The sequence below is a fragment of the Galeopterus variegatus genome, unplaced genomic scaffold, assembly GCF_000696425.1.
Source record: "Galeopterus variegatus unplaced genomic scaffold, G_variegatus-3.0.2 Scaffold1389, whole genome shotgun sequence".
Classification (NCBI taxonomy): domain Eukaryota; kingdom Metazoa; phylum Chordata; class Mammalia; order Dermoptera; family Cynocephalidae; genus Galeopterus; species Galeopterus variegatus.
In genome coordinates, this window is record NW_007727500.1 from 122,768 (window position 1) to 138,056 (window position 15,289).

Below are 15,289 nucleotides of genomic sequence, written 5' to 3' on the forward strand. Positions count from 1 at the left end.
TTTTTTTTTTTTTTTTTTTTTTTTTTTTTTTGTCTTTTGTCTTTTTCCGTGTCCGACAACGGATTGCATCCCTCAGTGTTGCCCCTGTACCGGACCGGGGACCAGCAAGGGGATCGCAACCCTCGGTGTTGCTCCCGTGCCTCGCTCAACCAGTGAGCGGGAACCGGTCTGTATGTGGGATCCGAACCCTCGGGCGGGAGCGCCGCCGCGCTTCCCAAGCGGCGCACTATCCAGTGCGCCACCGGGCCGGCCCTAAGGTTTATCTTCTTTATCACCTATTTTTTAAAATAATATTTTGAATAAAACTATTTCTTAATTTTACGTTAGTAGTCCTTCAAAAATGGTGTTCATGTAGTGTCATTAACCGTCTTTAGATAATTCAGAATCATTATTAGTCTTGTCAGTTATTGTGCTTAAAATACAGTACTGCCCTTCAGTTACTCAGTGACGATACTAGTAGTCTTGGACTATTGTGCTCCATGTGCTCTTCTAATTTTTGTAGCTTTTCTGTTTCTTCAGTTACTATCAAAGTTTCATCTATTACTTCTTACCCTTAAACCTATTTGAAACAAACCTTCTTATTTGCTGCTTGTAAACATGCACTGGGTTCAGGCCAGATATTATAATTTGTTAGGTATGAAGGTATTAAAGACCCTGCTCAGATGCTCATTCTCCCTTAGAAGCCATCAATGATCACTAGATGGTATTACTGATCTTTGTTATTTTTGTTTACTTGTTTTATTATAAAAAGCATGCACTTTGCAGAAACTTTGGACAATTCAGAAAAATGTAAAGAAACCAGAAATAGAAAATACACATAATCCCACCATCCATACGCAGCTCAGATGCTTTTAATAGTTTTATTTAATTCCTCCTTTTGAAAAGTCTTTTCAAGCTTTTTTATATAGTGAAAATTATGCTACATATAAAATCAGATGAGCTGAATGTATTACATTATAAACCGATTGAATAACTTAGAGAAACTGTAGTTTATTTAAATATTTATTTTTCCATTAATGGATACTTAATCTTAATCCACATTTTTGGTGTTATAAATGAGACAATGGTGAACACCTTTGACCATCAATCTTTTGCCACATTTCAGATTATTAGAAGCTAGGTTCTTGAAATGGAGTTTAAATACTCTTTTGTCTTGATTTTTCAAACGTATACCATAATATTTTGTCCACAGTATCATTGCCAATAGCACTAGCATTGTTAATCATTTATTGAGTGCCTATAGCATGCCTTGTAAGATAATCTTTCTTTAAGTTGCTTACATTCTAGAAGGAAGGAGAAGTGACTTAAAGAAATAGGATTGAAAAGAACCAAAGAAATGGTACAGGATTCAATTTAACCTACCGTGGCTAATGGTGGAGTTGGCAGATAACCTTGAACCAATAATATTTTGCAGTAGTTTTAAACATAGGCATGATAATAATACATGTAAATAGTTATAAATACTTGCCATATATTTCTATAATATGTTGTGGATCAAGAGTTAATAAAACCCTTTCCACTTCTGCATGAGATTCTAACCTTCAGCTAATTTTCTAGCTGTTTCCCTAGAAACCTTATAAGGTGGTATCTTAGGTTGTGTTTCCCAGATAAAAGATTTTGAAACAGAGATTTGCATGCAGGAATTTTGCTGGGGACCTCTTGGGATCAACACCTGTAGGAGAGTGAAAAAAATAGAATGGAGTAGGACTTGAACTGTAGTGTAGACATAACAAAAGTGTCGGTTAATCCTATGGTGATCTCTGGATCTGAGATGGCTCCTCAGAGATGTTTTGCCTTAGGCAAGAGACCAATCCTTTGTAGATCCACCAGTCTTTGGATGCATCTTGCCCCAGTGGTGTGATTGTAACCTTAGGCAAGGTAGCTTCCTTTGGCTGTGGGCAGTTTCTAGAGAATGCCTCAGCTAAGGCTATCAGCTGCCAGCATTCCCACAGCTCAGGAAATGAGTGGCTTATACCTGAAGGGATTCTGGGAAGCACACCATAGCGTCCACTCTAAGTGTATGGTTGCTAGGCGGCATTGCTTATGATAGATAATGACCCGTAATTGGTAAACTGCATCAAGATTAGTAGGAATTATAATGGACTATAAATACCATAGCTTTGCTCTTCCCTGAGACTAGTGACTCTTACAATTGGACATGTCTCTGATGGGCAGGGATCCTAGAAGCCATGCCTATGGAGTTATTATAAGAGGTCATTGGTTCCTGTGGGTTGTAAGATTTTTAAGCCAGGATAACTTGTGCATCTGCTCAAGGTGAGTCTGATTCCATCACTCCCGAGTTAACACCATGTGAACTAAAGAGAGTTACTCCTAGAAGGCTGTGTGGACTGCTACAAGAACTGCTGCAGGACTCCCACTTAAAATGAATGTCTGGTGCTGCCTTGCTGGCAAGCTGTAATTCCTACACTGTACCTTTTTAGATCAATGGATATCAGGTGTGGGCCAAAATAGTCTTGAGTGTTTGATAGTTTACTTGAGCCTATAAAAGAACTTCTAGTAGATATTGTAGACATTTTTTCAATTGGATTTTACTTTTTAGAACATATTGCTTTAAAATCTAAAACTAAAGAATAATTTGATGACCTTAGAGTCAGACTGAAGATATTTAAGTATTTGGGGCACATGGATACTTGAGGTTTCTGTTTCCTACTGCGGACAGGCAGGCTACTGTTAACAAATATTGTCTCCATGGACTGTGAAGGAAAAGATTCAGCTATAGTACTAATCTCTGAAGACAGTAGTCTTTATATGTAAACCATAGAAAGAACTGTTGGTTCTTAGCTCTCCTTTAGTCATAGACGGGCCATTTGTGCCTGACTGGCAGTTTCCCTCTTATCCTTGTGAATCACAAGTTTTGCTCATTCTTCCTTTGTAATGACTCATTCCATCCCTTCCTTTCCATTCTCTCTGCTACCACCCTGCGGAGTATCTTAGTCTTTATCATCTCATATATGGATTACTGAACTGCTGTCTGCCTTTAGGCTTTGCCTAATCTGAGCTATATTACCCATGGGATCTCAGACTGAATTCCATGATAGAGTTTTGTCTGGGGTTTTCAGACTACCAATGTGTAATCCAGGTTTGCCTGGAACATAAGGCCCCTGGAAATAGTGAAAGGAAAGGCTAAAAAGGTAGGATTAGAAAAAATGTTAGGTATATGTTTTCGTTTTGTCCATGTATAGAATATTTAGGATCATCACAGGTATTTAAGATATCTGTAAACTATCAATGGGTGGAAACTCTGTTAAGTCTCTCCTTATTCTTGTTTCCATGTTTCTTTTATTGTAAGATAAAATTAGAGTGACCAGGTATCCAGGTTTTCTCTGGATAGTTCCAATTTAGGCCAGTACAATTATTGATAATATCTTTCTTCACTTTCAAAAGTTTGCACACTAAATTCTCTGGTAACTCTAGGTATATCTACAGAAAAGTGCTAAATATGTATGGTTAGTTTAAAGAAACTATGAAGAACACACTTGTGTAATTACCATCCCAGTCAAGAAATAGAACACTGGCAGCCACCAGAAGTCTACTTCCCAGTCACGAATCTGCTCTTTCCTTAGAGTTAACCACTATACTGATTTTTATGATAATCATTTTCCTGATTTTCAAACTAATGAAAGCTAAATTATCAAAGCCTAAAATCCCTAGAAAGATTTCTTTTCAATTACAGTATTATTATTTTATTTATTTTATATCTTAAGTATAGGTAATTTCATATTTATTTTACTAACAGATAATCTTTGAAAGTATGTTTGTATTTTAGTATATGACTATAAGTTTACAGGTAATCAATATGAAGATAAATGTGTTTTTATTATTTGTTTATATGAAGATTTGGTGAATGAGAAGACACAGCTTTTGGCTAAATAGAATGTGATAATCTAATAAGTAATTACAATACAAATCTTTCAGTTCAGTAATGGGAAGCATGCACAAGATGCTGTTAGAGGACATTACCTAACCTTGGGAGTGATAGGGAAGGCTTCCTAGAGGAGGTTATAGTTGAGTACTGAAGACAAACAGGAATTATGCAGTGAAGGTGGTAGGTGAAGTGAGGGCAGAACACGAGGGTCACCTTCTAGACCAAGTGACAGAAATGTAAGGCACAACTGGGTTACTGCAAGTTGTTCCCTGCAACCAGAACAGAGAATGTGTTCTTTGTGGTTACTAAGGAAGCAGAGGTGTCTTTTGATTCAAGGTATTTTGCAGGACAGTGTTAAGAGTTATAGTTCAAGAGATAGACAAAAGTCTATCATGAAGAGCCTTGAATGCCATACTGAGGAATTTGAAGTTTATCCTAAGGGCCATGAGAAACTTTGGAGGGTTCTAAGCAGAGAGTGAGTGACTTGGTAACAGTGATCATATTTGCATTTTTGAAAGGTTGTTCTAACTACAGGATTTGAGAGAGCATGTAAATGGGCAATCCAAGAGGCAGGGAAACTGGGTTGGAGACTGTTGTGGTCATCCTTTTGTGAAATGATGGTGGCTTGACCTAAGCCAGAGAAAATGGGACTGGAAAGAAGGACAGATTTAAGAGACAATTGAAGACAGAATCAACAGAATTTTAATGATCGACTGTATGAGGAATTTGAGAAAGAGAGAAATAAAAGATGACACTCACATTTCACATTTCTGGACATGGGGAGCACAGACAGTGACACAGGTTTGTAGGAGGAAGTTTTTGGTACAGTGTTGGATTGGTTGAAATTGAAATGTCTATGGGACATCCAAAAGAAAATCACCATTAAATAGTTGGCTTTGTAGCTCTGGAGAGAAACTTAGGGCAGAGATAGACATTCAAGAAAGATAGCTCCTGGATGGCAAATGAGGCCAATAAGTTATTATAAAATTTCTAAGATGGGAAATATGAATAAATTGTATTTATTGTATAATATCCATGACATTCTTAGGACATTTGTCTTTTAGTATTAAAACTTCTAAGAAATATTTGTATAAAACATTTTCATGATCTGTTTTAGTTCTTAGAAGTTTTTGGTTTTGATCAGTATTGTTTAGTGGTTTTGTTTTTCTTATTATCCAGGTTTTGGCTTTAATCACTATGTGTCAGCTATAGAAATAAATGCGGCAAAATGAGGTTATTACAGAACTTTCAGAATATAAGCAATATATTTACATTTGTTAGGATTTAACAAGTTAGGAGAAATGTAAAAGCCTTTATGTTTACATATATTTAGGTTTCTCCCAGTTCTTGAAATAAAATACGTGGAGAAGTGCTCTTAGAAAAAAAGTATATGTTTAAAAAAAATTTTCAATAGAAAATATTCATTAATCATTTTTTCCTTATTTTCAGCTAAAGAGATACTTAAAATCTTATCAATCAAATAATTTAGATGCATAACATAAACATTTTCAGATATAAATATAGGAATGTAAATAAATTTTTTCAATGTTACGCTGTTCTATCATATACCACTATAACTTTCTGCCATATAATTCTGATGTACTTAGATATATGAGGGTACTTCAAAAAGTTTGTGTAAAGATTCATATTATCTTTTAATATTTTTTCCACAAACTTTTTGAAGTACCCTCATATTTTAATATCTCAACTATACCTAGAATGTTTCTACTCAAAAATGTGTTTATTTTAAATATTTTGTTTTGGAAGATTATAATAGCAGTTAAGCTTAGCAATAATTTACTAATAGTTTAATACTGATTTATTCTCTCATTTGAATTTTCAATGTAGTTATTTTGCATTGTCTTTATTCTGAGTAAGCTACAACCATCTTATTTCTTATGCTATGTATGAAAGCATATAATTTAATTGTTGATTACTATGATAATAATTAGATATATTATATAATGTATGATGTTTGTTTTCTGTATAGGAAAATGGTTCTCCTGAAGAACATGCAATCTATGTTTGGGATCATTTCATAGCCCAATCTGCAGCTGAGAATGTATTTTTTGTTGCTCACAGCTATGGAGGACTTGCTTTTGTTGAACTGGTAAATATACATTTAACTCTATTTTTAATCCCCGTGTCCTTACGGATTTATACCCTCTTCTTTTTTCTTGGTATCATGACTTTATAAGGGATGAAAATAAAATATTTTGAGTAAATAATTTTATGATATTTGAAAACAGTATGCTAATTTATTTTATAGTGACAGAGCTTTTCAATGCTAACGGGAAAGCTTTTTGCCTATTCCTTGTTTACATATTACTTTTTAATTTCTACATTATAGTCCCAGTTTCCATACATTTTATGATATTTCTGTTTCCTGTTTTATGTTTACACCATTGAAGCCTATGTTATCTGTAAAGTATCTTAAAATTTAATGAGACACTTTGAATACTTGGGAATATTTGGATAATTTTTAAGTGACTTTTATTTCTACTAGTTAGTGTTTGATACTTCATCAGATACTAGTATTAAAACTTTCAGGAAGCTTTCATTAATCTACTTTTAACTAGAATGCATTGCTTGGCCATAAAAATCTTTGCATTTCAAAATAATCTGATTCCTGGAGTTAAGATTATGTGTACATGATAGAAAAAAATTACCACAATTTCTGAATTTTCCCTGTGTTATATACAATATTACAAGTAACATAGTCTTGTGCCGGTATGGTTAATGTGACAGAATCACTACTAAAAATGCACTAATGAAGAATTCATGCCTCCGTGTTTATAACTTTTTATGTCATGGGAAGGTATCAGTGCCATAATAAAATGATTAGTTTAATAAAAGTGCATTTGATAATTTTAAATCCAAATAGATCAAAGTGGACATTAAAAGCAGGCAAAGAATTGATTGTCTAATTTTTATGTTTCTAGACATTGGTGAGTAATTTCTCTTTGTCATGCAAATTAAAAATATTTCTGTGGCCTTTTTAACCTCCCTACACCTTATTGCTTACCCACATGATTTAGATATAAAACTGGTGGTGACACCTCACACCTGAGAATACATTAGCTGACCTTAAATCTACAAATGTTTGTGCTATCTTAAGATCAATAAATAAGTTAAATAGTTTATTTCTTAAATTGATTTCAGTTTTTAGGGATTATTTTCAAATATTTCTAACTCTGCTGAATTTATTTATTTTGATATATGTAATGGATATCTTAAGATAGCTTTTGAAAATATAAATGTTGATTTTCAAATAATTCCTTTTAACTCCTACAGATATGGATACATAGTTATATAGATATATATACTTTTTATTTTATATATACACACACATATATATGGAGCTTTTTTTGGTAAACCATTAAGTGACTTAAAACATGAAATTTCTTGACTCATAGAGTGACTTAAAGTGTGTCTGAAAGCCTGCAAAGCTAATCAAATTTCAGATTTCTGTAAAACATAAATTTCTATTTTTTTACTTTAACACAGTTTATAAAAACCTTTTGTACACCAAATTTTGGGACTTAAGTGTATTTTGGACAGTTTTTAAAATGAACGTAAGATGCCAGGGTTAACAGATGACCAGTTTGTCAGTCCTATTTTGCCTGTCCTTACTGTCACACACTGGTGGATATTTCTCCACTTTTGTTCCACTTTAATATAAAGCACACAGATGTTTCAGAACAAGACTTGACTTCTGACCTTGAGGCTATTAGGGTCAGGGTCCTCAGGGCCTGTGAAATTATCACAAGCTGAGCTAAAGTTTTTCTCCATCACAGGAAGTAACCAGTAAGTAAGAAGTTAAAAAGGAGCTTTGTCAGAGAGACAAGATGGTCTCAGTAAGGGTCAGCTTCTGTAGTCTGCTATCTCTGCAGGAGACATATGCATGGGAGGAGGAATATAATATAACCACTGGCACATCACATATCTGTCAGACAACGCCAGGGCTGAGAAGTCTATTTAATGTAATATATCTTGTTTAGGTTTTAAAATATTAATGGTGATTACCTCAACTTCATATGTTTGCTACTTTTTGTGAAATAAATTTTATTGGGGTATGTAATAGGGGTGTACAGATGGTGGCAACTGTAGAAAGAGTAGTTCCTCACTTAATAAAATGAATTCCTCTAAGCAAATAACATTGTGCACTGATGATGAGTTTGACAAATTTGATTAATATATTTAAGTCCATTATGTTTTTATTTCAAAAGGCTTTTTAAAAGATAGCATTGTTAAAGAAACAAAAAACATTGAAATGCTTTTACACCTTCTGCTTTTGCCTAAAACTGAATCATATTCTTTTCTGTTCTCACCAACATTTTTAGGGGAAAAGTCATGGTGTTTAAAATGTTGACAAATATTCATTCTTTCAGGATTTTTCAACATAATTTTGTATTTAAAATTGTTTTACTTGGATTCCGAATTTTAGTATTAACTTTATAAGAAACTGAATTGTAAAGATTAGTACATAAATCTTAAATTATGGTTTAGTTTCTTTTCTTAGTAGTATATTATATACCTCAGACATTAAATCCTTTGGATTGTAGTAAAGTTTAATTTTTTTTTTAAATGCCATTAAATTTTACTTCTGGTTAAAGGCTCTACATACACACACACACACATTTCTTAAAGAACTGTCTTAGTTTGTGGCATCATGTTTAAATGCATGGAAATCGTTTTTCTACCATTGCTGTACAAGTGCACATGCTTCCTTAGGTCATGAATTTCAAGAAAATTTATTTTAAATGTAAACTGTATGGCAAGTACTGTTTCACCAATAAATGCAATTACTTATAGTGCTTATTGTTTGAATAACAGGTACCAGTCAGGACCTGTGATGAAATACATCTTGCCATTTACTAAATTAAAATTGTGTATAATTGTAGTGTAAAATTAAATGTGCTGCTAATAGCTGAAGATAAATTACTTTTACATTTAGAGCACAAAATAGTTGTAGAGCTTTCATATTTTATTAATTGTTGATTTTGAAACTGAGAACATAATTTACCATTATTGTATATATGTTGAATTTCTCCTGAAGAGAATACATTATAATAAGAGATTTATTTTCAAAACCAATGTTCATTTTATGGTAGTAAATTTGGAACTTGACCAGGTCTAACCTCATAAAGACAATATACAGTTTACTATAATGAGAAAAGTGATACTAAAAATATGCCTGTCACTGCTTTTGCTCTCATCGTATAGTAAAAACTCAAATTTCCAATTCTCTAAACTTTGTGTCCCTAGTAAAAGTAGATGTTAAGACAGCTCTGGCATTGATTCCAGCTCTCAGTCTTTAAACACAAAAGAAAAGAACTATGTATTGATAATGAATTTTTGAAAATAATATATCTGCCTGTTATCTTTTCTGTGTATTTAAAATAATGCCAATGTATAAAGTTCCAGTTCTTAAACCATCATTTACAAAGCCTTAAATTTCTGTCTTAGAAATTTTATTTTATATGTAATAGAATTAGTAAATATAATTAGAATGCATTCACCAAATTCATTTGGAAAGACATTTACAAATAATGCAGCTTACTTTTGCCTTAGATTAGTTGTTAAAAATTTGGGCTCACCTTTTGAAAATTAACTGACATTTTAAAATAGTGAAGTTTTTTATCTTTTTCATCATTCCTTTCTCCACCACTTTGATGAAGTGATTTCATTACTTCCATTGCTGGCCATTTCAGAGTGCCTTGCTCTTGTTTTTCCAGGTAATGATCAGTTTGGCAAAATCAATTAACCTTAAAATTCTCTTTTATTTGAAAATGAGCTGGCCTTCCTTGTCAATGCCCAGTTACCGATCTTAGTTCACCTTCCCTGTTTTCAGTGCTCAATAAATCAATTTGCATTCAGATTTCTTTCTTTAGCCAAAATAAGAGTGTTTATATTTTTTATAAAACTATTAAACAATTTAGTAAACATATCTCATTAGTTTATTAAATTATCCCAGCCGATAAAATTAGTATTTTTTATTATTACCTTTACTTCCTTTTCCATGTTATTATTGGTAAATTCCCAACCACCATTAAAAGCATCACTTAGAAATGTGTGAAAACAGCTCCTTTTGAAAGTGTATCTCTACCCACTTTTGATTTTGGTTTTTCCATGCTTGTCAGCACTTGATTGGCATCTCACTTGCATGTGAATTAAGGAATGCAGGGAACTCTATTTTCCTGCCATTGTTCCATGCTGGGCTCCCTGGCCTCCAGGCAGCCTAAGCTGCCCTTCAGCAGCTGATAGAGGACTAGTTTTTGGACATAGCTGTGTGAGGACACTCAACCTCAGTCTACTCTCAGTCGATCTTTTAAAATTGCCTGGAGCATGATTTGGATTTATACTGAAGAGAAAATGGAATGGAACTAAAATAGTTTTTACCTTTAGTGACATCAGCTTACTCTGACCTTGAAGATGTATCATTTATATTTTGTTCACAAAGAACAAAGTGAATTAGATATTGGTAGGATATCTGCTTACTGTGATCAATGAGAATAGCTAAAAGTTGTGCTGTTGGTAATTAAGAATTGAGGGAAAGGGAAAAAATGAGAAAAATGGAGTTATAATAGTATACAAATAATTCAGGCTGAAACTCTCTTACAATGTACTTTAAAATCTAGATAATTCAGTAAAAATAAGTTGCCATTTGTAATTTAACTACAAGATACATACTTATTAGTTTTGTTTTAAAGTTATTTTTTATCTCTAAGTTTTGCCTTGCCCAAATGATGTAGAAACACCTTGAGAATAAAGAATCTGATATTGCTTTTATTCCCCCCTGCAAAAAACCAGTTTAAGAACATTATACAAGGGTGCTTCAAAAAGTTTGTGGAAAGATTGTATTATCTTTTAGTTCTATTTTTCTAAACCTTTTTGAAATACCTTCATATATTACATGAGTAGTCTTAAATATCTGCACAGTCATTTGACCAATATATAGAGTTTAAGCTTTAACAGATAACTCTTTTAGTCACTAAACTTATGAATTCTGTGTATTGTACACTTAAATATTGACTGATTTGAGAATTTTACAGCATTCTGGTTAAGTCTGTTATAGTGTCCTCTTTGTTGGTGTTCCCAACTCTCAGTCTGACTGAAAAGACTGTTTCTCTATGACTCACTCTTCTAAGTATAGTCTTTCCAATAAAAGAGGAAAATTATTAAACTAATTTATAATTATATTCTCACTATGGTATATAGCACTTTATAGAATAAGTCTAGAAGAATTTCCATTTCATCCCTAATTATTAGTTTGCGATTACCTTTTATTTAATAATTAGCTTTCTTTTGTTTATATTTTTAAATTTTTTTTATTTTTGAGGTATAGCTTACATATCTTTATTGAAATATAATTGAGATTTATTGAGCTTTATTGAGATATAATTCACATACCATAAAATTTACTCTTTGTTTCTTTATTTTAACTTCTCAATATACGTTGTAGTTGATTTTGATGTCCCTTTACCCATTCCCTTTCCCCCATACCTCTCTCCCCCCACCCTCACTACATCATATCTGTTCACATGTCTTAACACAATCAAGGAATTGTTATCTACACAATGGAATACTACTCTACTACAAAAAAGAATGAAATAGTACCATTCACAGCAACATGGATAGACTTAGAGAAAATTATATTAAGTGAAACAAGTCAGGCACAGAAAGAGAAATACCACAATCTCACTTATTTGTGGGACCTAAAAATAAATAAATAGATAAATATACAAACAAAGGGTGGGGGGGGGAGAAGATAAAATTTACTCTTTAAAGTACAATTCAGTGGTTTTTTTTAGCATATTAATAAGGACCTAAAAATAAATAAATAGATAAATATACAAACAAAGGGTGGGGGGGGAGAAGATAAAATTTACTCTTTAAAGTACAATTCAGTGGTTTTTTTTAGCATATTTGCAGAGTTATACAACTGTCACTTCTATCTAATTTTAGGACATTTTCATTACCTCAAATGAAACTTCATACCCATTAGCCATCACTTCTCATACTTACAATCCCACCAGCAATGTTATGAGGGTTTTAGTTTCTCCACATCCACACCAGCACTTGTTATTAACTGTCTTTTTTATTTTAGCTATCCTAGTGGATGCAAAGTGGAATCTCACAGTGGTTTTATTTTCATTTCTGTAATGACTAATGATGTTCAGCATGCTTCTGTGTGCTATTGGCCATTTGTGTATTTTCTTTGGAAAAATGTTTACTCAAATCTTTTGCCTATTTTTTAATTGGGTTGTCATTTTATTGTTGATTTTTAAGAATTCTTTATATATTCTGTATACAAATCCTTCAAAGTACAGAAGTTTTACTTTCGATAAAGTCCAATTTATCTAGTTTTTGTTTTTGTCACTTGAGTTAATTTTTGTATATTGTGTGAGATAAAGGTTTGATTTAATTATTTTGAATGTGGATATTCAGTTGTTCCAGCACCATTTGTTGAAAAGATTATTCTTTCCATCTTTATTTGTCTTAGCCCCCATGTCAAAATCAATTGACTATAAATGTAAGGGTTTGCTTCTGGATTCTGAACTTAATTCCATTGATATGTATGCCTGTCCTCATACCAGTACCCATGCTAGCTTGATTACTGTAGCTTTGTAGTACATTTTGAAATCAGAAAGTGGATCTTTCAACTTTGTTCTTCTGTTTCAAGATTGTTTTGGCTATTCTAGGTCTCTTGTATTTCTATGTGAATTTAAAGATCAATTTATTAATATCTGCAAAAAAAATGAGCAGAGATTTTGATTGGGATTGATTAAATGTGTAGATCAATTTGGGGAATATTGCCATCTTGATAATATTAAGACTTCCAATCCATGAATAAAACTTTCTTTCCGTTTATTTAGATCTTTAAAAAATGTTTTGTTGTTTTCAGTGTCTAAGTCTTACACTTCTTCTGTTAAATTTATTCATAAGTATTTTATTTTTTTGATGCTATTCTAAGTGAAATAGTTTTCTTAATTTTATTTTCAGATTATTTGTTACTATCATATAGAAAAATTATTGATTTTTATATATTGGTTATACTCTGCAACTTTGCTGAACTGATTTATTAGTTCTAATACTTTTTCGTGTGTGTGGATTCTTTAGTCAAGATCACATCATCTGTGAATACAGATAATTTTACTTCCTCCTTTTCAATCTGGATGCATTTTATTTTACTGATTTATTGATTGCCTAATTGCCCCAATTAGAACCTCCAGTACCAGGTTTAATAGAAATGGCTACAGTGGACATCCTTATCTTGTTCCAGGTCTTAAGGGAAAAACATTCAGTGTTTCACTATTAATTATATTAGTTGTGTTTATTTCCATTCCCGACAAATCATATCTTCTAAGAAACTAGAGTGCTCTTGAATGTTTATATTACTCTGTCCCACCAAGATCAGGTTGTTCAGAAGGCTGCAGAAATGGACAAAAATTTCACTAATCCTTAATAGAGATCTTTTTGTAGAATAAAGGATCCATATTGCTTCATTAGAATTACCTTTGGAAGAGGTTTTTCCAGGATCCACATACATTGATTGCATCAAGATCTTACTGCCCTCCCTGCATCTGTGCAGCTACGAGATTGGCCATTCTATCTCATGGTTCAACAAAGACTGCCAGGAAACCAAGGATTTCCTGCCAAAATTAGCACAATAACATGTTAAGTTATGGAGAACTCAGAGGAATTGATGTATTAATTTGTTAAATATGTCATTAAGAAATACTTTTTCCATTAGCTTTATAAAAGATCTCAATGAGAGATTTTGTATTTTATTGCATGTATGAGAAGTATGATTGACTATTTTAAGTCTTTGATAAGAAGGATTGTAGAAGAACACATTTCAATTATAATGGGGCTGTTTTTACTATTCTTATAGCTTATGATCACTGATTATAAGCCCACTTCAAATAAAATTCCCAACCACAGTTACACCTCTGATTTGACATCTCAAATTGAAAAGGGCTTTTAGAGGACAAAAAATTTTGCAATCACAGTCATTTAGCTTCTATTTTAGGAGTTAGGGCTCAATTCTTATTAAACAAGTTATTCAAATTAACTCAAGAGTCAGGTAGAATTAGACTGGAAGCATACTGGATCAATGTTAGGTTAGGTAACATCGTAAGGCTTGAAGGAACAAGGATGAAAGTCATCTCTGGGCAAAAGTCTCATTGCTAGAGTTCAGGATAGTTTCAGGAGGAGCTAATTCAGCTACAGAGGTTGGCTTTGGAGGGAGCAGCAGGTGAGCTATCACTAGGTAGCTAGGTAGGTGTAGAGTATGGTAAGCTCAGGTTTACATCAGGAGGTATAGTCTGGTGTCAGGGAATCAAGACAATGGATGATAATTGAGCAAACACAATGTAGTAATTGGTTCTAATAGTACCTCTTCTCCCTCACCATACCCCACCTTACTCTCTTATAGGGAAGGAAGGAAAAGAATAACAGGATCAAGCACTAGGGGTAGGATTAACAAAGTAAGATTGAAGGCTTCACCCATTTCCTGGATGTTCAGAAATGGAATCCTTTCCTGAGAAAGAAAGAGGTTATAATAGTAGGCATAAAAATCAGGAGGCCTGTGGAATGACAAATGAAGGCAGAAGTCCAATTCTATGGCTTAGATCAGAACAGCATATAGTAGAATACTGTACTCTGGGGTCATTTAGGTACCCCATGGCTTATCTTTGCTACATTGGTTATCATGTCTCTGTGGTGATAAAGGAGATGGGGAGGAAGGGCTATTATTTTTCCATCTCTAATGGCCAAGATGATCACTTTATGGGTCTGAAACCATCTTTTGCTCAGACTGACAAAGTGATACTATTCTAGGCCTCTGTAATTTTAACTTTCAGCATTGGAAACTTTTAACTACTGCATTTATGTCAGTTTTCTTTCACCTCATATTTTTTGTTATAGATTTTTAACACTTTTTTATTGAATGAGTTTAGATCACAGTGAAGCCATGTGAACCATATAAGTTTGACTTTGTACAAAGTGTTTCTTAGAGTTAGGATTGAAAATTATATGCCCTCAAGATAAGAAATGGTTTAGAAAATTGCTATTAAACATATTTAGTCATTTATTCAGTTGAACATGCCCACTCTGTGCAAGTACTGGGGAAACATTAAACACATGATCCCTGGCCTCAAGTAAGTTATAGTCTAAATAGGAAACATATTTCAACAAAGAGAGTAAAATAGTAGAGTAATAGTGAAATAGAATTAGAGCCAAGAGGTCATTATGTTAACTTCCCCAATATAAAGAGTCATACAATAAATTTGCCTCAGAATTAAGTACTAGGAAAAATAGTTGGTTTTTTTTTTGTCTTTTTTTTTTCATGTCCAGCAACGGACCGCAACCCTCAGTGTTGCGCCCGTACCGGCCCGG

At 33.0% G+C, this 15,289-nt stretch overlaps 1 protein-coding gene across 1 annotated transcript in view; it reads left to right on the forward strand.

The window, feature by feature from the left end:
• FAM172A (family with sequence similarity 172, member A) overlaps positions 1 to 15,289 on the forward strand; it is a gene marked incomplete at its 5' end in the record, with an annotated part of 240,536 nt that overhangs the window by 37,909 nt on the left and 187,338 nt on the right. Inside the window, one exon of the mRNA XM_008576694.1 lies at positions 5,877 to 5,996. Coding sequence (XP_008574916.1) covers positions 5,877 to 5,996 — 120 coding nt within the window. The remainder of the gene's footprint in view (positions 1 to 5,876; positions 5,997 to 15,289) is intronic.